The sequence below is a fragment of the Falco rusticolus genome, chromosome 1 (genome assembly GCF_015220075.1).
Source record: "Falco rusticolus isolate bFalRus1 chromosome 1, bFalRus1.pri, whole genome shotgun sequence".
Taxonomy (NCBI): Eukaryota; Metazoa; Chordata; class Aves; order Falconiformes; family Falconidae; genus Falco; species Falco rusticolus.
In genome coordinates this window covers 9452699-9477186 of record NC_051187.1, presented here as the reverse complement: position 1 = coordinate 9477186, position 24488 = coordinate 9452699, and the positions used below count along the sequence as shown (strand labels likewise).

Sequence of the window (24488 nt, the reverse complement as noted above, 5' to 3'; positions counted from 1 at the left end):
AAATTATCTGCCTTGAAACCCCTGGAAACATCACAGGCTAGAAAATGCAGGAGAGCCACCTGTAAAACGTCCCTCCTGCTGTTCAGTGCCACCCACACTGCTCGATCTGCAGTCACTGCTGCAGCCAGCTGCAAAGTTCAGGCTGTATCCCACACTTCCCGCTGTCACTTTGATTTAGGGTCCCTAATTACAATTAAAAAGAAGTTAACCCTGGCACTGCAGCAAAGCAAAGGGTCATGAGAAGCCTATGGCAGGGGCCAGGGGAGGTGGGTGGCAACTCATCTCCTGGTGAACTTTTGGCCAAGGATGATTTATGGAAGCGTCTTCCCTTACCTCCCACACACCTCCCAAACCAACCACACACGTAAATCAAAGCTGGCTTTACATATTAGTCACAACTGAACATTTTTCACTCCAGATTGCTGTAATCTTTCAGCAAGTTTTAAATGCTCATCTTATTTTTCCTCAGGAGCAATCAGGATCAACAGACTGGCAAATGCTGGTGTACTACAGAGATCGGGCAGCAACATGAAGTGGAAAAACACCACTTCTAGGCTGCTGTGTGTGTGCTACCAGCTATGGAAACCTGGGGATGCCACATTATGGGGGCTCCAGCACACCCCCCATAGGGCAGGAGGGAACGGTCTTCCATCACCAGTTCAACCAACCCAGAAAAACTGCCTGCCCCCTTTCAGAACTGGTAAGTACTTGTACTAATGAATATGATAATTATTCTTATGGCAATAGGATAAAGCAGGTTTATGCTAAACATCCCATTTGATGATCAAAAAGCTACAGCATCCTATGTAGCCTTTCAAAGCCAGCCTCTCACATGGCTGTGAGCAGCAGACAAGCGCCTGGGCTTTCAGACCCGCATACAAAGAAGCAGCCATCCTGCTGCCACTCAGGAGATTCATTAAAAACATCCTTCTTTATCTATAGATTCAAGCATGAAGAGACATTTACCATCTTTCCATTCTCTTGTTGCTGGGTTAATGATGCCAAAAAGCTCATCATTGGTGACTGCCTTGGGGTTGAGGTCTGTCCAGACAGGACGTCGCTTCATTATCTGGTAAGTCCTGTTCAAGGATCTCATGACCTGAGACTTGCCTGTGCCTGCGTTACCCACCACGAAGACAGAGTGCCGGACTGTCAGCAGCTCCTCCAGCTGCACTACCTGAGAAAAAAACACACCCAGATTTTAGACAAACATTCCAAACTGAAGTTCAGATCTACAAAATCACTCCCATTGGGTGTCATCTATAAAGATGCAACCCAGAGACACAAATGGACGTGACTGTGAGTTAGGTCTAGCCACTCTGACCATGATGGGTGAAATCCTCAGCCTGCAGACAAACCTCCAGCACCATTTACTTCTGACAGCCATCAGTGATGAGGCTTTGTTCTCTAAGGGCCACACTTTCATGAGCCTTCAGGACTTAGCCTCTTTGTAACCTCAGGGACCGAGGCAGTGCTGGCTTTAGGGGCAGGTGCAGCTGCACCAGACCCAGCACAGCTGACTGTCCTTCATCAGGGTCTGCCTACGAGGGGAATATTGTGCAGAGTCCTCTTTGTAGAAGCAAGGATGGTTGAGAAAACCCAAAGGATTTGATGGTGGTGCAGATACAGCAGATCTCATGATCTTACTTTGAGCACAAAGTTGTCCTCAGCCTGCAGCCGGAGGTCTAGCACAGCCTGCCTCACAAATGACTCAAAATTCAGGTCACGCTTCCGAGGCACATCCAGTGCAGGGAAAAGATCTCCAATCAGCCCCATAAACACCGGCACATCATCAGTCACAATCTTGGGGATGTTAAAGTCACGAAGCGAGCGCATCAGAACCTGGTCTTCAGGTCGCTCTGGGTCATCTCGCTTGAGGGAGCCAGCAACAACTAGCACTGACTTGATTGCACGCAAGCCCCAGTCATAGTGATCCTACACGGGGAAGGAAAGGAGAAAAAAAAAAAAAAGAAACACAAAAAGAGGAGGGATGAATTTATGCTTAGATAGTACGTCACCATGTATGAACTAGCAGCTCCAAACTGCCAGAAAGGTCAGCAATGGAAATACATCCAAACCTGTTACTGGCATTGTGGCCAAGACCTCCATCAGGCTGAGTTACCCGATTTCCATTTCAGTAGGTGAAATGCCCATCAGGGACAATACTAAAGAGTCACACAATTCAGCTGTTCATAACACCATGTGGGCTCAGAGTTGGCAGTAAGACAGCCGTAGGACTTGCACCCCAGAGACCTGAGCAATTTTTTTTCACCTAAATCATGAAGCAGCTAAAGCAAGGCCAGCCAGACCCCTGGGTCTGCAGGAGTTACCAAGGTGAAGGATGTTAGTCTGTTACGATGCCCCACATAGCCGCCTCTTCATCCTGCCCATCACAAGATTACCAGGCATGTCTGGCCCCAGAGGCAGTCCGCCAAGCAGAGGCCAGTAAGGACACTGCTGATGAACAATCACAAAGGGGCATGAGAGGAACTCTCAAGCCAACAAGACACTCTTTATATTCCTGCTCTGTTAAGACCCCTCAGAGCACAGCTCAACAGCTAACCGCTTTGTGTGCGAGGCCACAGCTTCCACCAAGACCTCCAAGACACAGCACAGAGTTTCTGTGACAAGGCACATCCTGCCCAGCCTCACGCTGGCACAGCCAGCATCAGGGTTTTCACCTGGAGTCCTGATTGAACTCTTCTCTGGACTCAGCTTTGATCTATGTAAATGTTGACAAGGAAAAAACCGATTAATTAAAGCTTTGCACTGGAAGTGACCCTACTTAGCCAACACCTGACACGGCAGGGAACTCTTAGGCTGAGCTCAGAGAAGGGCAGACATTAAACCCCTTGCAGGCAGGGGAATCAATAGGAACCAAGAGACTAGAAAGCAAAGAGTCACTGAATACTACCCCAAACATGCTGTCATTTAAGCCCATTGAAAAACCTCTCCCATTAACACAGCCAGTCAAGTGCTTTTGTCCCTGCAGGTCCTCCAGTAAAGCCGTTTGACAATTTCATCACTGATGATCACAAACCTTGTCTTCTCTCAGCAGCTAGCACAAACACAGTCATTAAAGAAAAGCTTTGAAGCTTTAGCCACAGAGGTGAGCGGCAGCGTGCCACATTCCTGCTGATGTTGGAGATCAACAGGTGTCACTTGCACCCTCCAGCCACAGGAGCGGGCATCTCCCAGTGGGTCACTGCAGCCTCCAGCCACAGAAGCAGGCATCTCCCAGTGGGTCACTGCACCCTCCAGCCACAGAAGCGGGCATCTCCCAGTGGGTCACTGCACCCTCCAGCCACAGAAGCAGGCATCTCCCAGTGGGTCGCTGCACCCTCCAGCCACAGAAGCAGGCATCTCCCAGTGGGTCACTGCACCCTCCAGCCACAGAAGCAGGCATCTCCCAGTGGGTCACTGCACCCTCCAGCCACAGAAGCGGGCATCTCCCAGTGGGTCACTGCACCCTCCAGCCACAGAAGCAGGCATCTCCCAGTGGGTCGCTGCACCCTCCAGCCACAGAAGCAGGCATCTCCCAGTGGGTCACTGCACCCTCCAGCCACAGGAGCGGGCATCTCCCAGTGGGTCACTGCACCCTCCAGCCACAGAAGCGGGCATCTCCCAGTGGGTCACTGCACCCTCCAGCCACAGAAGCAGGCATCTCCCAGTGGGTCACTGCACCCTCCAGCCACAGGAGCGGGCATCTCCCAGTGGGTCGCTGCACCCTCCAGCCACAGAAGCAGGCATCTCCCAGTGGGTCGCTGCACCCTCCAGCCACAGAAGCAGGCATCTCCCAGTGGGTCACTGCACCCTCCAGCCACAGGAGCGGGCATCTCCCAGTGGGTCACTGCACCCTCCAGCCACAGAAGCAGGCATCTCCCAGTGGGTCACTGCACCCTCCAGCCACAGAAGCAGGCATCTCCCAGTGGGTCACTGCACCCTCCAGCCACAGGAGCGGGCATCTCCCAGTGGGTCACTGCACCCTCCAGCCACAGGAACAGGCATCTCCCACCCAGCCTGACGCTGGGTTGCTGCACCCTGCAGCCACAGAAGCGGGCTCACCTGCTGGGACAGGAGCTCTCTGCAGAGCCGGTACAGAGCAATGAACTTCCTGGCTAACGCTCGGGCCTCGATGAACCCCTCGGCCACCAACATGATCTCACAGATCAGCTCAAAGTCTGGCACAACCATCGCACATGGCCTGAAAAGACAGGCAGGAAAGGATTGCAGAACAAATATTTCTTGACTACAGGTCCTAGAGGCAGTGGGTTTGCAGCTTTGTCTTCCAGGTCTCCTCCAGTGAGCCAGGTCACATGCTGCCTTTCCCATTGCCAGGGACATTGCTCCTTCGCCCTGCCAGTGCCTTCCCAGACCCAGGCTTGTTGCACAACACTGAAACTATCTGCTAATCCCCAGTGCAAGGGAATTCCCCCAGGAAATGAAGTCAAGCCTGGATGTTCCAAAAGGCAACTTCTGCCAGACTTGCGACACAGGTCACGAGCCATGACCTGGACTCACCTGAAGAGAGCTTTTAGATTCTCAGGTAGCTCGGTTCGCCCTGCATAACCAGGGTTCATGGTAATGAAAATGCCTACTGAGGGAACTAAATTAATGTCTTCTCCAAGAAAATTGAAGGATTTCTTCTTTTCTCGTATTGCATCCTGCACACTTTTCACCTAGGAAGAAAGACAGTGTTACAGCATTGGTGTTCAGCTACGAAAAACACACCAGCCAGCAGTGCTGCCCTCCTTGCGCTTGGCCCCATGATGACTGGGGCTTATTGCTGTTTTGTTTTGTTTTTTTTTTTTACTGACCACACTAAGCTCTCTACACTGTTTGGAGTAAATCTGTGTGGCAATAAATATCAGTCTCCCATCACAAGCAAACTCTGACAAGGCTGAAAAGAGAGCTGAAAAGACAGGACAGGCAAAGTGCAGAGGAGTGGCAAGAATTCACTCCATCTCCCCGTAAGACAATGATGGACACAGGTGACGAAGAGCAGCTCAGAAAGAAACACTTCCAAAGCTGTTTGCATCTCACCTTAGCTTCTGACATCACCTGTGGGACACCTTTCAACACACCTCACAGCAAGAACACCACCAAAGCCTAAATCACCTCTTTCCCAGCCTAGCAGGAGACCAGACACCTGGGATAGGATGCAGGGTTCCCCAGGCATCCACAACACAACCAGCACCCAAATGCAGCCCCAAGAGCCCCACACAGTACTGGCCCCTGACTCCCTCCACTCACCCTCATATCTCCCCACACACTGCTGCTCTTCTTGACAGCCCCAGCCCTGTTCCTTGAGCAGGCCCAGAAAAGGAGCAGCATTTCCCAGTGAACTTGCCCTCAGCTCAATTGCAAGCTGATCACTTGATATTGCTTTTAAAGATTTTGAGACATCAGATGCTTAGTTTAACACCAAAATGACAAAACCACAAAAACTTACAGCAGAAGGTCTAAAACCTCCCCTGACAGCTTCACTCACTAATATTGCATTGTCTTTTATATTTGCCTGATTGCAGCTTTGTTGTTCTCATTTCACACCTTCCAAGGAGAGCAAGTTTATTAAAGCTAGAGCCTCTTCTTGCAAACAGCACTTGAGTGAGGGAGAAATCTCTCTATATTCACTACTCTAACCTTACTGCTGTTTGCCATCTTAAAGTTAAGCAATTAATCGAATTTTGCTCTGGAAGGAACCATATCGACATTAGCTGCATGACTAAGACAGCCAATTAAACATCACCATGGTTACACTCCTAATAGCAGCCAGGAGACATGATGATGGAATGACAGCCGTGCTGCTTTCTTCAGATGCCGCGCTCCAGCCAGGAGCGAGGGAATCATTAGCAGTTGAGTCATCTCTGGGCTTCTTTTGTTCAGCTTCCCTTTTTATTTTAAGATCCTCAAAAACTTTTTTCAATGACAACTTTAAACTAGAACCTGATGGAAGAGAAATTGAGAGGGAACGATACATAAACCCCTGTACCTGCCTGGGGCTTCTTTGGGATATAACGTAAGGTACCAATTATGAGTGAAAGAGAGATGAGAAGAGTGAGGAGTTCATGGAGGGGTTCAGAACAACATCTTTGCCTGAAACATTTACAAAAGTGTAGAAACTTAGGGGCTCTAGATCTTTCTTTCTGCAATACCAAATCCAAAAGGGGTTCTAGAAAGAATGCAGCATCTCAGTCAGACTATAGGATCTTAAAACCTGCACTCAGCTGACACTTGGGTCCAGAAGAACTTAGATACTTCAGCACCTCAATTTTCAGCACTGAAGTCCCCCAAGGCTCAAAAACTTTCAGTTCTGCCCATGTCAGAGCTGTCTCCATCTGGACAATGCAGTTGTGCACCCTCCCTCTGCTCGAACTCCCCCAGGAGCCGGATGTATCTGGCATTTTCAGAGGATACCGATGAGATTTAGCATCTGGACAACACCCCGACACAGCTCTCCTTCAAAGCAAGGGCCAGAAGCAGTAGCAGGGACTGCCTCCATCCTGCTGCCCTGTGGTTATGCCCGGGCTGCCCCAGATTTCAGCCCCTGCCAGGAGGGATTCACACCCGCTGCACTTGCCCTGGCTGCCCCTCACCACCCACCAGGCAGGGTACAGAGCGGAGCGTTCTCCTCCTGCGATCCCTCCTTCTCTGTAAAACCCGGCCAGATTTCCCCATGAGCCAGTAAGAAGCAGCGAAGGAGGCAGCAAAGTGCCAGATTATGTATAAGCACAAGAGAAAAGGACTCTCTAGCACGGTGGGGAGGGCAGGGTCCCTTCCAGCCCCTCCCCAAGGACTGTGGCTGTGCTTCACACAGGACTCGCCAATAAAATGCACCGAACGGTTAAACTACGGAGGAGACGAGCAATCTTTCTACAGGGAAAAGACCTACACAGAGCTGGACACAGCCCAAAGAGCTCTCTCCTAGCTTTAATCCCACGCTGCCAGGATACCCTAGGCAGGCACACAAGCAAGGGCTGCAGATCTGCCACAGGTTCCAGTTACAAAGTGTCACCCAGCTGACACCAAACACCGCACTGCGCCTGCAGGGCTGCATGCATTCCTCCGGGGAATGATGCCACACAGCCAGGAACACCCACCAAAGCCAGTTCACAGAGCTCTCATCACAGACCCCAGAATTAAATCTACAGCCGTATGAAAAGGGAAAGGAGGAAAGAACACTGCAGTGTCTCGGTGACAGGTTAAGCATTAAGAAAATTCATCTTGAATGTATTCCTATTTGTTGAATAGGACACACAACCTGTGCCTGACTGGAGGCAGTAAGTAACCCCCAAAAGTCCAGCGGGCCATGAACCTGCCCCAAACACCCCCCTTCCCCTCCCTGACGGTGACTCCCTCCATGGCAGGCTGAGTCACCATCCATCAAGGCAGCTCCTCCCTAAAATGATACCCTGCAATTATCTCACGGTGTATTAATGACATCAGTGTCATCCCCAGGAGGAACAGGTACAAACCCATGGTGTTTACTGATCCGGGAAGAGATGCTATAAATAATTGCCTCAATACAAATGCTGTAACTGGGGGAAGAAAAGAAGTGACAGAAATGTTTGCAGCACATCACTGCTACATTTTGTCAGCACTGTGGTATTCATGTGATTAATCTAGGGATATAATCCCTCACCTGCCTACACATGGAACTGAAAGCAGCACCATGCACTTTCCATATTTACCCTTACTCCAAAGCCTGCAGCACGGCTCTGCCTTGTTTGTATTTATTCACAAGCGTTTCTCCACTTACCTGTACGGCGACCACAGAAAGGACCTCAACTGAGATCCTGTTAAATTCATCAAAACAGCCCCAGGCTCCCGTCTGGGAAAGGCCTTTGTAAATATTCCCACAAGACTGGAAAAAAAAAGAATTACAAGGGTGAAATCACAAATGGAATCAACTCCAGCAAAAAATGGATTTTATTTCCCAGCCCGTTTATTTATAGGAATTTACAGTCTATTGTGGGTATTTAGAAAAGTGCATGGAAACAGCAGGCACAACTCAATTATAATATTTATAGCTCTGCACAGTTTGCCACTTGATCTGCTAATTGCACTTTCTCGATATATCTGTGCACTACTTTCATTTAAAGGTCACCTGTGCTGAATTACTGATGGCTCCGCTTCCTGGGAGAGCCCATAAGCTGAATAAAATATGATCCCAGGCTACCAAAAGCACTGCACTGTGCCAGACTGGCAGAGCAAGGCTCAGCTTAACGATTCAGTGCTCTGCCACAGCTGAAACTTCAGCCTGTTCTGGCTTTATTCTGGGAGAGGATCCTGAGAAAACCAGGACGGGTCTCTTCTCGTGCCAGGGCCTGCCAGCCGGCAAGCATGCCAAACAAAACCTGCCAGGGTCGAAGTATCAGCCTCTGTCTCAACTGAACAGGCCAAAAGTTTTGAAGCATTCCACACGGAATTAACTCCAGAAGGGAAGAGAAAGGCGTAAGGAGGCAGAGAGCACAGTTTGGGTCTCCGCCTCCTGAAGAGCCTTGCACAAGTCTTAGAGAAGAAAAGGGCGGAGGAGAAAAAGGTGTTTGGCAGGAAGGAACTTAGCAGGGATTTGAGGAGAGGTGATGGACCAGAGGATCTCAGCTGGATTGCTCTCATCCTTCAGGTTTCATCAGGCCCTGAGTGTTTCCATCCCCACGTGATGGCACTGCAGCTGAGGGGGGAGTAGTACCTTGTAGTCCATCTGCTCGGAACAGTTAAACACATACACCATGATGCCCAGGGCTCGTCCCAAATCTTTCGTAGTCTCAGTCTTGCCAGTGCCTGCGGGGCCCGCTGGTGCTCCACTCATGGTCAGGTGCAGTGATTGGGTCAGGGTGATGTAACATCTTCCCCAGTGCAAGACGAAGGAAGAAAAAGGAAAAAGTGAGACCTGGTCCGACAGGTCACTTGGGCTGCAGAGAAATGGCACTAGGGCAAGGCACTGGGGAGAACCTTTCTTCTGGAAAGATGTACATGAGCAGGGTGCATGCCAAAGCTGAAGGTCCTCTTGGGTGTTAATTACCACCTCTGCCCAGCTGTGCTTTTTCTAAGAGACACCCATCTTCCACCAAGGTCTGCCCAACCTCCTCACATCCAGGTTGTGCTTTCTTTGGATCCTCATACCACTCATTGATATTGGGCATGTCCCAGACAGTATGAGAAAAGGCTGGCTTTTCTGAAAGACCCCCCCTCTTGCTTCCCACTGCTTTTCAGCCCAAAGGATCCCATTCTCTATCACTAACTGAAACCTGCTCAGGTGGACTGTGACTGATGCCACTCAGCGCTGCAGCAAGCCCCAAAGCTTCTCTGTCATGTTGATGATGCCCAGGGAGGTGCCCACATATGCAAGGAGTATAGCCACCCACAAGCCACAGAGCTGTAGTCAATATGGCCAACAAAACCTGATAAAGAACAGGGACTTGGCTCAGCTGACTAGAGCCACCCAAGATTCTCCTGGCTACTGAAATGTCACATAGCATGGAAAGATGTGACAAGAGATCCACAGGAGACTTGCATGCTTCTGAATTGGCAGCTGGAAGCCAGCAGGGACAACACAGCATCTCAAGTCACCCCAGGTGTCTCCATTGAGACCACTGAACCAAGTGGTAGATGTCTACTTCAAGACAGGATTTTTCTAGACTCACCAGCTCTATAGGGTGCAGACAGCTTGTGCGCAGGCAGACACCAGCAAGCGAGCACCTTAACCTGTGAGCTGAATCCCACCCTGGGATCCGAGGCACAGGTACCCCAGAGGGTAACACCATCAAATCACAAACCAGGTGACAGATAGAGCTCAGCCACCAGATTGCTGGGACACAGAGCAAGAACAAGAGGGATACAGGTGTCCAAACTAAATCCATCTTTGCTTGGCAGCTCTTTCTCTAACTGTGTGGCAAAGCCCAGCTATGATGGTGTTTCCCAGGGACCTACCTGTCGGTCAGCGGAGTGATCACAAGCCGAGGGGTATTGCCAAGGTATTCGTAGGAGTACAGGAACTGAGCATCACAGATGTTGGCAAAGCAGTGACGTTCCTCATCCGACCATCTGTGCCGGAGCTGTGACAGCCAAGTGAACGCCTGGGCACTGTCCACCTGCAACACACCCACAAGCACCATCACGGGAAGGCCAGGGATGGTGACTGCAATGAAGTCTGCATCAGGGACAGACTGGTCCTCACTCCAAAGGCAGGTGGCTGTAGGAAGGGAACCTCCCTGCAATGTGGCGAGAAACGTCACCTCCCCACCTCCCATCAGTAGAGGGCAAGAACCAAATTAGTAACCACCACGGTGGGAGAGAAAAAAGTGAGGACCAAAGTGCAGCACAAAAAGACTCCTGAAGAGGAGCTTTAAGAAGCTGTGAAGAGGCTTTTATAATCCAAACAGCGGAGGAGAAGGAGCAGAGGCTGACTAGACAGGGAAGGGGTCACACACAGCAGCAGGCAAACAGGCTGGGGACAGGGGGACAAGGATGGCCATGGCCAGCATGCTCTGCATGCCCAGTGGCAGGCCCAGCAGGTGGACTGCCTTCACCACAACCCAGGCAAGGCACCAGCTAACCCAGCGGGGTGTTGAAGCCAGAAACCCTGCGAGCAGCCTGGCTGCCTCCGAGGGGACACAGATGAGGGCGAAGCACAACCAAGCACACTCAGGGCACCTTCCCACCCATCCCTAGGGCTGGACACTTGACAGGGCATCAAGGACAGGGGTCTGGTGTGGAAGAGGTGTACAGAAGGGAGTCCAAAGGGAGTCCCTGTGGCCCCACACCAGACCAAGGAGGCTTTAAAAGGAAAGCCCAAATGCATTCTCTTATTTTCTGAAGATGTAACTGAGACTGCATCCAGCAGCCTCCCAGCACAACATCATCACCCACCAGCACATGCCTTGGCAACAAGACCCAGGGCCACCCCCTGACTTCTGATGTGAACGCAGCAAGTACAAGTAGCCCCGCGGTGTTGCAGGACCATGATCCAGAATGGCAACGCAGCCTTACGGCAGCTTTCTGCCTCCTTACTGCAAAGTGTGCAGAAGTGAATTCAGCCGCGTGTCTCCCACCGAGACAGGCAGTGATCTGCATGGCCTGTGGTTGGTCTACCACTCCTGTAACCCCTTCTCCAACACCCAACACAGGGCCATGCTGAGCTGCAAACACAAACCTTCTGTGCTATCATCTTTGCCACCACATCCCGAGCGTGCACGTCGATGGTACATATGGTCATGATTTTCTGCCTGTCGCCCTTGGAGAGCTGCCCAATCAGCATGGTAACAAGGGTGTTCAGCTGGGTCACTTGCTTCTTGTGATATTCCTTCATCGCATTCTCGTAGCCTTCCTCCACCCTGGCGAAGGCAATCCCAACCTCAGTTGTCCACCAGATCTGGGTGCAGCAAAGAGCCACCTAGGGAAAGAGGCTGGCTCAGTATCAGGGAAAGCACCAGAGCTTCCTTACGTTCAAGAGTGTCTGATCCACAGGGAGATCAAGGATGAAGTATCCATGACATGAAATTAAGTATTTTTTCATACAGCAGTCACAGCAGTCAGGACAACATGGATCTGCCCCGTGACATTCATTTAAAACACCATATCAGTGCTAGACATACTTAGCAGCTGCTTATTAGTAAATCAGCACCTTTCACATGCCTGACACAGCAGAGGGGGAAGAGCTGGAGACCACGAAGCTGTCAGAGATGCTTCTGAGGGGCTCTTTTTTCCTCCTTCAGCTTCACCCCTGCTATCCCACTATACCTCTCGTTCTGGGTGTACAGATGTCCCGTGACACCCAGGGTGCAACAGGCACTGCCAAAGCCCCCGCGCTCTGTAACCCAGCCAAGACCAAATCCTCCCTGGAGCCCTAACCAAAGCAAGGAGCTCAGCCTGAAGACTCCATCAGGAGATCACCAAAATAAAAGACAATTCATCCTTCCTCCCTCCTGGACAGCACAGCAGAGGCCAGAAACATCCTCATCCAGAGCTCGAGGCCACCAGAGAAGGGAAGGGCAGGACTGAAGGGGAAGCCACGCATGCGCTGCCTTTCCACCTGCCAGCCGGAATGGAGATGGGAAGCAGCAGCAGATACCTGGGCAGGGTAGTCAAAGAGCCACTGTTCCCTCGGTTTCTCCTCATAAGCCATGACAGCTTCTGTCATCTCGTCTCTCACAGTAGCCCTCATGCTGTCTAGTACGCGGTTCAGCCAGATCTCAACCTGGAGAGCAGATGAAATCACAGTAACACATTTGCTCTTCTTAAGTGCCTTTGGTAATTAGTGAAGATAGGGAATGGGACAAGCATCTGAGCTCCCAAGTTAAACGAGCCTCTCAGCCTCCTCCGTACTGGGTGGATTTAGCCAATTCTGGCACTGCAGGATGAGCATCTATTTCCAGACACCACGAATACAAGGCAGATCATTCTTGAACTCCAGCTACAGGAGAAAACAAAATGAACTCCACCGATGCGTAATTTAGTTTGGTGCATTCCACCTCCAGGCCATGACAGAATCACTCATGGGACTTGGGCACAATCTGTCAGCAGCAGGAGAAAGCTGCTGCTGAACTTGGGAACACAATTCCTGCTGAATTTAGTATTTCACGGGCAAAGCCCTCACCGAGAATATAGTTTAAATGCAGCAAGCTCCGTCACTGGGGAGCTCAGTAGCTGCTGTTGGGTACCTTCGCTTCTTACAATAGCCCACGGAGAAAGGTGCAACTACAGGGACAGACAAGCTGAGCGGTAGTTTGATTCTTAGATTTTGTACTTTAACTCATCCTAGGAAAGAAAGAAGATTTGGAAAACAGGAAGAAAAGCCTTCTGTTTTAAAAGATATGCACGCAGAGGCGCTATGGAATAGCTTAGTCTATTTTCAATCTGCATCCCCTCTCTTACTGAGGTTATTTGTAACAAGCTGCAAGACTAACCTTCAAAAACTCTGAAAATTTCAAATAAACCTAGTTAGAGAAAGGCCATGGCCCTTTTTCTCCCTGTGGACTGTGGCACCTATGCCCCACCTTAGTGACAGTCCTGCTGTCTAGAGTGAGGCCAAGAACTGTGGTGTAAGGAGGAATTAAATTACACACCGCCGCTTCCAGCTTTTCTCATACATAAAGGAAGTGTAGCGAAGGTCTACGATGTCTTGGCAAAAGATGCCCATGCAAGGGGCAGGGGAGCAGACTCCACTGGACAGTTCTTCCCTCTCACCTGCCCACTGCAGTCACAGGGTTCACTGAAGCTGACGTATTCCTCCTCTTTACTGTACATTCCCAGGCCAACCTTGGTTGCCTTTTGCTCAGAGTCCAGCTGGAATTTCATCTTGGCCAAGTTGTCAAAGAGTTTGGAAAGATGGCGCTGCACCTGCAAAAGGAATTGTACAAATAAAGCAACTGAGACAGGAGAAGCAGAATAGAGATCACCATACATGTCACAGGCACAATCATGTTCACAGAGCACAATCTTGGACATCTCTGTAGCACCACATCTTCCTACAGGGCCAGGACACCACCAACACAAGCCTCTTGCATTTTCTCCTAATAATTCTACATGATTTAGAAAACAGACATGCCTTAATAAATCATATTTCCCCATTGGGAAATCTCCCATGCAGGGCAAAAGCACAGAAAGCACTCAAACATTGCATGACCTCCTAGCCCTGATTTCCCTGCTTGTAGCTATGAGAGGTCTCTAGCCATGGCTCCATCTCATCCTATTCTCAGCAGATTGTGGAGCCTCCTTCACTATGAACGTTTCTGGTTTTTCACTACTAAAACTCAATTTTATGTCAATGAAAAGTCCTGAATTTTCCTCCATGGAGGAGGAAGACCTTTATTTCTGCCTAAGACCCATGATAAACAGCTCACAACCCAGACCTACAAAATCCCCATCTTGACCAAAAACACTCTTCCAGAAGGAAAAGAATAATTCAGTCCTGTGCTGTTCACACCCAGCTGAGTTTGAAAAGCTAACAGGGAGATGCTAGTGTCACTGCTGCAGGGTTTAAACATCAGCGCCTGCCTGCTGGGAGCTGAGCAGGTCACCAACGCTTCTTCTAGATCACTATATAACACACAACTAAATCACCGTGTGTGTCACGCCTGGGCTTCTCCCAGGGCTGATGTTCCCGCTGCAAGGGTCAGCTCACAAAGCTGTCCCAGACAGGAGCTGCCTCTCTCAATGACAGCCAGAGACAGGGGAAGGAGAACAGCCCGTGACACCTGGTGCTCTGATGCTTTCAGAGAAAGGTGGGTGGACTTGTCCATTTAATTCTTACTCACTGACTCCCAAAGGATTACAGCGCTCCTCCTTACAAGCTGTCTGGCAGGTGGACATACCTCAGTAGTCTTACGCACGTTCAAGCAGGGCCAAATCCTGGAAGGTGCTAAGTATGTCTGAGAAGCAATGGGCACCCAGCTCCCCGCCACATAAGATTTGAAATGAGATGCTTATGTAAACCAGAGAAGCTTTTTGTTACATCTAGAAGTTTCTGCTCACAAATCCCCAGTGTCCAGCCAGTCTGCAGGACTTTGGGTGTACTCCAGCACGTCTGCAATCCTGCCACCAGAGCACCAGATACATCTGAATCTGCACAAGTTCAATATCCAGTTCAAGAGGATAATATCATTGTGCGTTTAATCCTCCTTTAGGAATTATCAGACTTTGAAACTACAGTGGAAAGGCTGAGAGTGTATCCATGTATGATCCTACTTGACATTTACTTTGATTTTACTGCAAATAGTTTTGAATAACAGAAAATGCCAGGAATTGTGCCTTACTTCATGCAGCATTTCAAAGCAGTATCTTTTCTTTGCTTGCTGTGGGTTTTTTTCTCTCCATTTTAAATATCAATCAACTACGTATTAATGATACTCTGCGGGCTGAAATCACCCAGCAGCAGAAACAGGTACAAGCAGCGTTAAAGGTTAGTGGCAAACAGCAGCATCTCCAAACGGTGCACAAGCCTGCTCCATTCATGTGCGCACATGAATGCTGAAAATAATGAAAAGCTTGAAGAAGGTGAGATTACTCACTGCTGAAAGGAGGAGTTCATTCCTTATCCAGTCTCTGTTTGCTGTGAACATTTTGATTGGTTTTATACACCAACCCCCAGATAAATGATGCATCCCAATCAAGGCCAGCCAGGTCACAGCGTTGCCAGGCACAGTGGGCAGGGTTTCCCAACAACTCCTGTAGCACTAATCATCAACCCTAATGGTGCTGTGCTCTGTGTGGAAAAACAGCTGCAGGACCAAATCCTGTGAGCTCTGTGTGCTGGGGGATGGGAGATGTCTGTGCTCCTCTGGGGAACGGGGAGAAGAGCACAGCAAAGCCATTCCCTAGAACAGGAAGGTTACTACAAGGTACTCCACAGGATAATCCAGCAATCCACCCACGTCAACCAGAGGAATGGTACATCTGGAACGATTTCCCCACACTTGGCATTCAGGCACCATCCCCAGAAACCCCAGCCCAGAGAAGCGGAGCCTCCTCAGCCAGATGGCACCGAAGGCCAGTGCAGAGGTCAGATGGCCAGCCTGGCCCCCAAGCTGCGTGGTGGGTGGGTGGCCCAAGACTTGCTGTGACCATAGCCACTGCCTGCCCACCAGTGTCTCATCCCTTTCAGATTGTGTCCTTCTCTCCTGCTATAATCAGGCCATCCCAAAGGCCGCTGCACAGGGAAAGGAAGAAGTGGCTGACTAGCAAATGTTTCTTCTGCCTAAAAAGAGGGACCTCTCCAAGCCATCAGTTGCCAGCACTTCCACCCTTGAATGACCAGTCTGTGGCTCTTTCAATGGCAGATGCAGTTTGGTGGCAAGCCAGGCTGGGGATCCAAGGTCAGCAATAAGTTTTGGCCAAGGTCATCAAGAAAGATGGTTTCCTCCAACCGCACTGTAGCCCAGCAGAAACTAAACCACTGTTTTCATGGCATCAAAAGCATAGCTCTACTCTGCAACGCTTTCAGAACTACCTGCAAGCATCACCAGGGTTAGATCAGACAACGTGCAGTGCACATGCTGCCTTTCAAAGATGACAGATGAAGACCAGCTGTGAAAGAATTATTGTTAATCCAAGAGGGTGGGAGAAAAAGCACTCAAGAAAGGATATGATAGAAGAGTCCCAAGACAGCATCTTCCACTGTGACATTACTGACAGCTGGAAAATGCAAAGGTGATACAGTACAGCAGGGCTTGCTTACCAGATGTGGATTGGTGCCGTTGGAAAGAATATCCAATAAATCTGCAGAAGAAATGAAGTAAAATCTGGGAAAGGCCAGCCTCTTCATGTCTAAATATTCAGCCAAAGCCTTCTCACACAGGGACAGCCTGGGGAGGAAAAGCAGATAAGCAGAGCCCAGGACAGATGGGCAAATACCCTTTCACATTTCATGCTACAGTTTGGGTTATCAAGCAGATTCTTGATTCCCTACCATGGGGAAATGCCAGGCACAAGCTGAGCCTGTAGGCTGGTCCCCTGCAGCATTTTCCAAACAGATCAACAAAGCACATAGTACTCACAGATCTCTCTGCTCTCAAGGGTCAAACAGCCTAAGAGTCAGAGAAGCCTCATAAAAAAGCAGAAACACCAGTGAAAGAAGAGGCTAGAAAGGGTTTACAGTCTGACCTACCCTTTTAGACAAGCTCTTAACTGCCACAGGTAATTTCACACTGGGATGGAAGTTTCCATTACTGCTTTTATTCTAATGAACCACATTTTAAAGTCTGATTCAAACCTACTCAGCTTTTTGTGATTGCAAAGCCTGAAAGGAAACTTGTTTGCTCCGATCTAAAATGAGTTGTTCCGTGTTTACACACTAAGCTGCTGCTGAGCTTACAAAGTTCATAAATAACATGCAGCTAGTCCTCTACGAGTACCACTGGCCTTATGTGAATAAAAAATAAAATTTTGAAATGGATAGTTATTACTGACAACACCTATTAACTCTGAAGTGTGTTCCAGGTAGAATAGCTCATACATTAAGCGAGAAGTAGATCCATCTCAGGACACCAAGGTCTTTCTCAGGGAATCTCGTTATACCATGTGGCAAGGGTATACACACAGAGATAATTTTGTAAATTAAAGAACATGGGCTCAGCTCTGCTACAGATCTCCCTGCCTGAACTGCTAAACAGATACGTAAGATGTTGTGTTTGGGGTGGGAGTAAGGCCACGTGTTATTAAAACCAGCTGAACGCCTGGCTTTGTGTGTGTGCAAATGAATATTCAGGATGGGAGTTGGCACACACACAAAGCCAGACTCCGCTCTGGGGGCTTCAGGGTGACGGATCACAAGTAAAAAGACTCAAGAAAGATCAGAATGCAAAGAATGCACAGCCTAGGAAGAAAGCCTTGGAACACAGGTTAAACAAAACATACGAGAGTTGATCCCAGTCTAGTAAGTTCTACCTACCTACTTTGAATGTCCTCCAGTTGTTGGGAGAGACCCGGTTTATTGGTGGCCTCAACTACATTTGGGGTTTTCTGAGTTTCGTAGGCCAGTTCTTTAAAATCCACATCGATCCCTTCAAAGCGCTTAGAGTCCTAAAAAGCAAAACAAAGGACACGTCCACACCCACTGATTTTTGTGCCAAGAGCCCAGGTTCTGGGTGCTGTCCTTGGCCTGAGGGGAGACTCTTTGCAGAGAGCCTCCTGCCCAGAGCACAGAGGGACCTCCCCACCCTTCCAGAATGGCTCTTCCACACACGTGCCTGAAACAAGTCTCCAACGACGCACTTGCTTTCTTGTCACTGTAGCCCAAAGGGGTTGTGGATAAAGTGATCCATGCAGAAGCCAATGCCTAGGACCATTTTCATGGGATTTAATTCCCCTTTGAATATCTCCTTGTCGATCTTCCCCTCCTGTGTCCAGATGAAATACCAAGTTTCCCTGGCCACAGCAGCAGGAGATGCTCCAATATGGGGGAAAGGCTACTGAGCTCATTCTCCCCCTCTGACTACAGCAGAGGAATCGCAGTGCCTGTCCTCGAGATGGGCATGATGACATGTGCAGAGGAAAGTCCTTCCTCACCTGAGTACAGCCGTGGAAACCCCACACCAGCAGCAGAGGACCACACTGACTGTTATGCTCTGCACCTAACAGGGAAACCCTGAATTTTTGGAGCTAAATAGTATAGAATAAGCAAAGTAACGTTCAAGATGCCCCTGCTCCTCCCTTCTTCCCAGGCCTCCTGGGTGAGCCAGGGCACCAAATAAAAGTGCTCCATGCTTTCCTGGTAACACATCCACAGTAACTTGTGTTCAGCCCTGGTAGCCAGGCTCTGGCTGGAGGGTTCAGCCCTCCCTGCACACTGGCCAGCAGCCAGTGCCAGACGCACGCCCCATGCCCTGCAGCACATCCTCTCCCAGCCCTGGGTACCTCCTGAGCAGGGTCAGCTCCCAGAGGCTTTGATTCATCCTTTGAGACAGGATGAATCCTTTCTTCTAGGGAAGGGAAGAGGCTGCTGATTTGTGCCACCTGCCAGACAGGTATTGAGATGCAGACAGCTGCCCAGTAGGGTGCTGATTTAAATCATGATGCAATTTCATGCACGCCATTAGATAGCTGTCGGACATTAACAGCTTGCTGGCGCATGGTACAGCCTTCAGGGCACTGGTTATCGGCACCTGCATGAACTGCCCAGTAAGCAAGGTGTGCCCAGCACTCTCCAAAGCAGAGGGAGGAATAGTCCAAGCAGACCAGAACGAAGGGATGGAGACAGGGTGGCATACTGTGTGGGTGTCACGGGCTGTGCACCCCCTGCCTTGGGTGTCAGTGCCCCGGCAGTGCCGCTGCACGTGGATGGGGACAGCAGTGGCACAGTCAACTACAGTTGAGGTTCCTCAGCACAGCTGCGAGTGGTCCAGCAGGGAAGATTTTTCTAACAGTCAAGGGAATCTGGCATAAGACTGGAAGCTGGACACGAAGACACCCCCGAGGAGGTCACCAGTGACAACTCTGTGCCATTTGCCAAAGCAGGAGTGGGGGAACAGTTGCCCCCTCCCTGCCCTGGCACAGAAGGTAGGGAAGGGGATGCTGCCAAAGCTGCCTGGTCCAGCTCTGGTTTGACAATTTGCAATGTCCGAGTCATTATCCCAGTCCTCTCCCCTCTGAGGACAAAGGGAACATGCCTGCAGCACTGAGAGAAGCCAGCAGCCTTGCTCTCAGTCTCCCGGAGCTCTGTATTTGCTGTGCAGTGGTGGAGGGGAGAAAATCAGCTTCTCGGCATGGCTCAGGCACAATCTACAGTACAAAAACATCCTGGGGCAGCACTAGGGAAACTATTATAGCACTACGGGAGCCTCCAAAGAAGCACGGCAGTAGGAGGAAAGCCCTGCTTTGGGGAACATGGCATTACAGACAACCCTGTTTCGTATAATGAAGGCTCTTCAACACTTCCCAAACAGGAAGAATAGGACACGGGGTTTCATACCTCGGGAAGCTGTGCCCGTATGTCTTCTGAGCCTATGAATATGCTCTCCAAGTGAGACCATGTATGCTGCACTTCGAACCAGAGAGAAATGACAGAGTCCGCAGCAGACAGCTTCCTCTGCCATGCAGACACTTCCTCCAAGAAGAAAGCAATATACTTGGATGTCATTAAATTCTGCAGCTGCACCTGGTTGTCTTCTAAAGTTTCAATGAGTTCCTCATCTGACTTCAGCAATAGGATGTTTGTCCGGGGGTGAGGCTCGTATTGAAACTCCATGGTGCTCCAAGTCATTTTTAGCTCCTTCAGGACTTTCTCCATACTCATTTCTCGCACTGCCTTGTCCACAATGCCACGAACCTCATCCTCAAAGTTATGTAGGTTGAGCTTCAGAAGGTCAGCCAGCGTGGTGTCAGAGTCCATCACAAACTTCACACCCGTCATCTGCATCAGTTGATTCCAGTGTCTTTCTCTAATGGCAGGATTTTGAAGTTCTGCCACAGCTTTCAGGGCTGTCAGCATGTTCTTCACCTTGCTGTCCAGCCCGGTGAAAGCATCCCATGACCTCATTTCCTTATCCAAATTCCGAATCTCCCTTGCAAAGTTTTTACACTCTAGATCCATGTTTTCCACATTGATATCCACCCATTTGGTGGTCTGCCAGTCATCAAGGCTAGTGTTCACGAGAGAGATCATATCCCAGAGCTCTTTGAGAAGACACAGCTCCTTTCTGCACTGCTTCAGTTGTTTATAATCTGGCACCATGACTTCAAACAGACCAGCCGATTCATAAATCGAGGTCATGGCTGACTCCATTTGTTTAATCTCACTGTGCTTTGCATCCAGCAGTTGATAAGGTTTTTCTGTGTCAAACCTAGAAAGAAACATTTATTTTTCATAAGCAATACTGTAACAACTTCTAAAGAAAACATAAAACGAACAGTGCTTCTAAGAGACAAAGCAGAGCTGAAATGCCTATAGTACACATTGATGGTACAGCCACGTGGCACTACCGACGCCACCTTAAAGCAACATTGTGCGCTCAGCATCTAGATTCAATTTCTTGCTAACACTGGACAGCGTTCCCAGGGACAAAACACCCCGGGTGTAACAGACACAGCACTGTGAGAAGGTAGGAAACATATGCAAGGGCTCAAGCATACGTCCTCAGGACACTCAGAGATGATCCCACAATTTTTTATTTTTTTTTTTTTTTTCCACAGGGCTTCTCTGATGCTATAATTTGCCCCTACCTGAATGGTGCTTCTTTCCGAAATCGCTCTCTGAATCTGTGCTGCTCAACATCAAACGCTGCACAGCTCCTGCGCACAACTGTCATTTCGTTCGCCTGCAGAGGAGCCACATGCTGCTTCACAGCTATCGCCAGCTTCTTTATATTGTTCCATTTTTCTGGCAGCTCCTGCAAGCAAAATTTAAATGCTGGTAGGCAGTATTTGCTATTCAATATAAGATGTGTCCGATCTGTTTATGGATAATCACAGAACAGGAAAAGCAACAGCTTCCATGTCTAAAACTGTAAGGAAGTTTTCTTGTGATGCAAAGGCTAAGCACACAATTTGGAATAAAATTTACCAGTTAGTCACAATTTTGAAAACTAATGGAGACTGAGACCTTATAACTGACAGCTCTGATTGTAACCACATATCCTGTAACTTCAGAAGAAGGGTTCCAGACTAGACCCTGGGCTCTCAGGGTGGTTCCATGCTCAAGAGAGAACAAGGATCCCACCACCAAGCCCAGCGGGACCCAGCACCTGCTGGGAGAGGCTGAAGGCAGGAGGATGGGCTGCGGCTGCGAGCTCATTGGATCACCCAGCTTCCCAGAGCTATTTAAGAAACACAGCCTGGGAAATTTCCTGGCAGCTCTTAGAGCAGAAGATGTTATACCAGAAGGACTTCTAGCCAGCTCTCTGGGGCAAATACCTCCAGATTGTGTATGTAATATTAGTAGTAAATAAGACTAGTTTCTTTCCCAGGGCTGCACCCAAGCTGCAAGTGCACAGCACTGCTGACAATGCACCCCCCGTACCCGGGATTTTCTTCAGAAAGGGATTTTATTTCTCCTCACTAGGCTTCCCAGGCCATATCTTCAGCCCACACACCGACACCAGCCAAGGGCTCTGCTGTCCTCGAGTCCCAGTGCTCTGCCCTTGGGAAGCCCACTTCCCCACGTACTGCGCAAGCTCACAGGAAAGTCTTTGGGTTTCTTTTTGTCCCACTTCACATATTTGAAGAGACTAATACAGACCCACCAACACTACAGAAAGAAGGGAAATAACCTGGAAGCAGCTCTGAGGCAGCGGAGCGGGGTCAGTCCCTCCTGAGGGGTCTCTTTCTGGCACTTGATATCCCAGTCTCAATAGAAGTCACTACCCATGACCACAGCAGGGCACACCTGAAGCTGCTTCCTTGTCCTTCTCATACAAGCTACCAGCTCCTGCCCACCCATCCCCACAGCCACGGAGGAGGCAGCACCTAGGGGAGCTGATTTCTGGGTTTCCCGCTGTATACAGGAATGAATGAATCATTCAACTACGTGTTGCTGTCGCTTGCCAGAAAGAACGAAACTGTTTTGTTACTTCCTGCATCTGAATGGCTCGCACAAATCTCTCATTTCTTCTATGGGAAAAACAAATCAGTTGTTCAAATATACTTGTGCAACAGGCACCAGAGAAGCAGCTCTCAGGCAGAGGAACCAGCAGAGCCAGGCTCCCCACAGCACCATGGGTTATGTTGGCTGCTGCAACAGCTTCAGTCCAGAGCATCCACATAACGCAGCTCTCCTGTTTTCAGGGAGTCTATAGGAACCTAAGGATCACAACTGCACAAGCAGAAGACCAGACAACTGCCAAACCCCACTCAGCTCCCATCCAAGCCTGCAGCAGAAAACTGCAGCCTTTGCTGCACACGGCAGGAACATCTTTCCAAAAGCTCCTGCTTTTAACCATTGTGTCCTGCACAGATGCCTCTGCCTGCAGCACCCACGGCTATAGGGTGACCATCAGCACGTAGCCACATGCTTCTCCACTGTAACATCTTGCCTGTTGCCAGTGCTTGTCTCCCATTTCCCAAGGCCGGCTGGGCACCTCACAGTCTTTTCTAACCTCCATCTCATGGTCCCCTTTCCAGAAAGGAAAGATATTCCCAAAAGAAAACTGATTCATCAGACCCAGATGTGGAAAGGTGCCAAAGTACTTTCGTAACCACTCTCAGTGATGTCCTCTGGGTCAAGCAAACTCAGTGTTACAGACCCAGTGGAGGACTGAAATCCTGTGAGAAGGCAACTCCTCTGCCAACATTATCCTTCCCATCTCCACGGTTGCCAAGAACTAGCTTATTTAAAAATAATTATAATTCAACCTAATTAACAGATGTATTTGAAAATGCATTAATTTTTTTCAAGAGTAATCGCTGGGAGTTGGAGCAGGCAATTCTATGTTTTTCATACATAACAAAAGGCTTAATCGCTGCTTTAAAAGAAAAATCTCAATATAACTCCAAAATTTAGAGCTATTAAGGCACATCCCGCAATAGCAAAATACTATCCACTGAGGCCCTCTAATGACAGGGAACAGGGTCTTAAATGTTCCTGCAACACTCTGAGCTCACAGTCTCTTTGACATCTGCTACTCAACAAACTGGCGTGTCCACCACAAATTTTCACCCACCTCCATTTGCTTATAGACCTCCTCCGGCAGCTGCTGCTCATACGTCTTCAGCAGTTCGATGGTTTGCTTCAGGGGCTCAAACATGGCATCAGTGGCACTGAGCCTTTCTTTAACGGCCAGGAGATGGCCCATGATCTCCACCAAGCCATCATAATCACCTTTTTCAACCTTTTTGCTCAGACCTTTATCGGCAGTTTTGATGAACTCGTCAAGGTCAGCCAAGCTGTGCAACGCAAAAGCAGGAAAGCACAAAATGAGAGCAGTTCCTATTGCAATAATTACCAGCCTTATGCCAGGCAGCTGGATGGCACGGACCAGGAAAAAGCCTGGCTAACTCTGTCCAGTGCATGGCAATGTGCTGAGCCCATCAGAACCACGGTTCACGCTCAGAAGGATCCACTGATGTGGCAGATTCCCACAAGGAACAGACAAATAGGTTGGGACTTCTCAGGTTGGAGCAAAGATACGTGAGAGGGAGTATAATGGAGACCTCTGAGCTCAGGAGTGGTCTGGAGAGAGTGAGTTTGCAATGACAGTTTTCATCTCATCTCTTCCAATGCAAGAATTCAAGATCCCCAAATGGACCCGGCAGGTTGCAAAGCTACACCAAACAGATTCTTCTTCACACACTGCCTCATTTCACAGGTAACTCCCTGCTGCAGGAGGATGCAGACAAAAATTCACAGCAGTTCAGAAAAGCAACCAAACATTTGTGGGAGAAAAAAAGAAATCCATTCAGGTATTTAAATACAAAGGCACAAACCCTGTCTCTCAAAGTCCTTGAGCTATAAACAGTTAGAGACAAGAGGAGTATTTGTTGACAAGAGGAGTTTCTCTGCCTGCTTACCCTGTTCTTAATCTCCCCAGCAACTGGGCACTGTCAGCAGAGGCATAATGAGCTCCTGGGTCTCTGCTCCTTTCCAGCACAGCCATTCTCCTCTTCTTGAAACGCTTACTTTTAAGTGCCCACTTAAATTCTGTGGACGCTGCTGGACCAAAATGCATCCTTAAATACTTCACCTAATAAAGACTAAACTGCTGAGTCAGGGACTCAATAAGAACTCCTAAATGCCCATGCCAAGCTACACAAAAACCACTTTGCACATAAATTATCTAACAGAATTATGGTGTTGAAAAGAACATGAGATGATATCAACCACCACAAGCAGCAGCCTTTCACTGCTACAAATATCTGAAAGCATCCAAGACCTATGACATCCTTCAGTTGCAACTACTCAAATAAATCACCTGATGCATCGTCCTGCACAGACCTGGCGACTGAGCAGCTACGCAGAGCAGGGAACACATGCTAATTCAAAACTTACATCCAAAACTCCTCCTTTTTTATAACCTTGAAACTACCTCCCTACGACTGCTCATAGCAGGCAACCTGAA

The 24488-nt window shown here is 49.1% G+C and overlaps 1 protein-coding gene across 1 annotated transcript in view; it reads right to left on the bottom strand.

The window, feature by feature from the left end:
• The window catches only part of DNAH9 (dynein axonemal heavy chain 9), a 44012-nt gene that overhangs the window by 2326 nt on the left and 17198 nt on the right, over nt 1-24488 (bottom strand). The window contains exons 14-28 of the mRNA XM_037409291.1: nt 23094-23316; nt 20659-20825; nt 19409-20279; nt 17390-17520; nt 16178-16304; nt 13189-13341; nt 12074-12199; nt 11156-11395; nt 9934-10094; nt 8693-8849; nt 7760-7864; nt 4522-4679; nt 4066-4204; nt 1648-1935; nt 967-1177 (exon numbers count right to left, since the gene is read on the bottom strand). Coding sequence (XP_037265188.1) covers nt 967-1177; nt 1648-1935; nt 4066-4204; nt 4522-4679; nt 7760-7864; nt 8693-8849; nt 9934-10094; nt 11156-11395; nt 12074-12199; nt 13189-13341; nt 16178-16304; nt 17390-17520; nt 19409-20279; nt 20659-20825; nt 23094-23316 — 3257 coding nt within the window. The remainder of the gene's footprint in view (nt 1-966; nt 1178-1647; nt 1936-4065; nt 4205-4521; nt 4680-7759; nt 7865-8692; nt 8850-9933; nt 10095-11155; nt 11396-12073; nt 12200-13188; nt 13342-16177; nt 16305-17389; nt 17521-19408; nt 20280-20658; nt 20826-23093; nt 23317-24488) is intronic.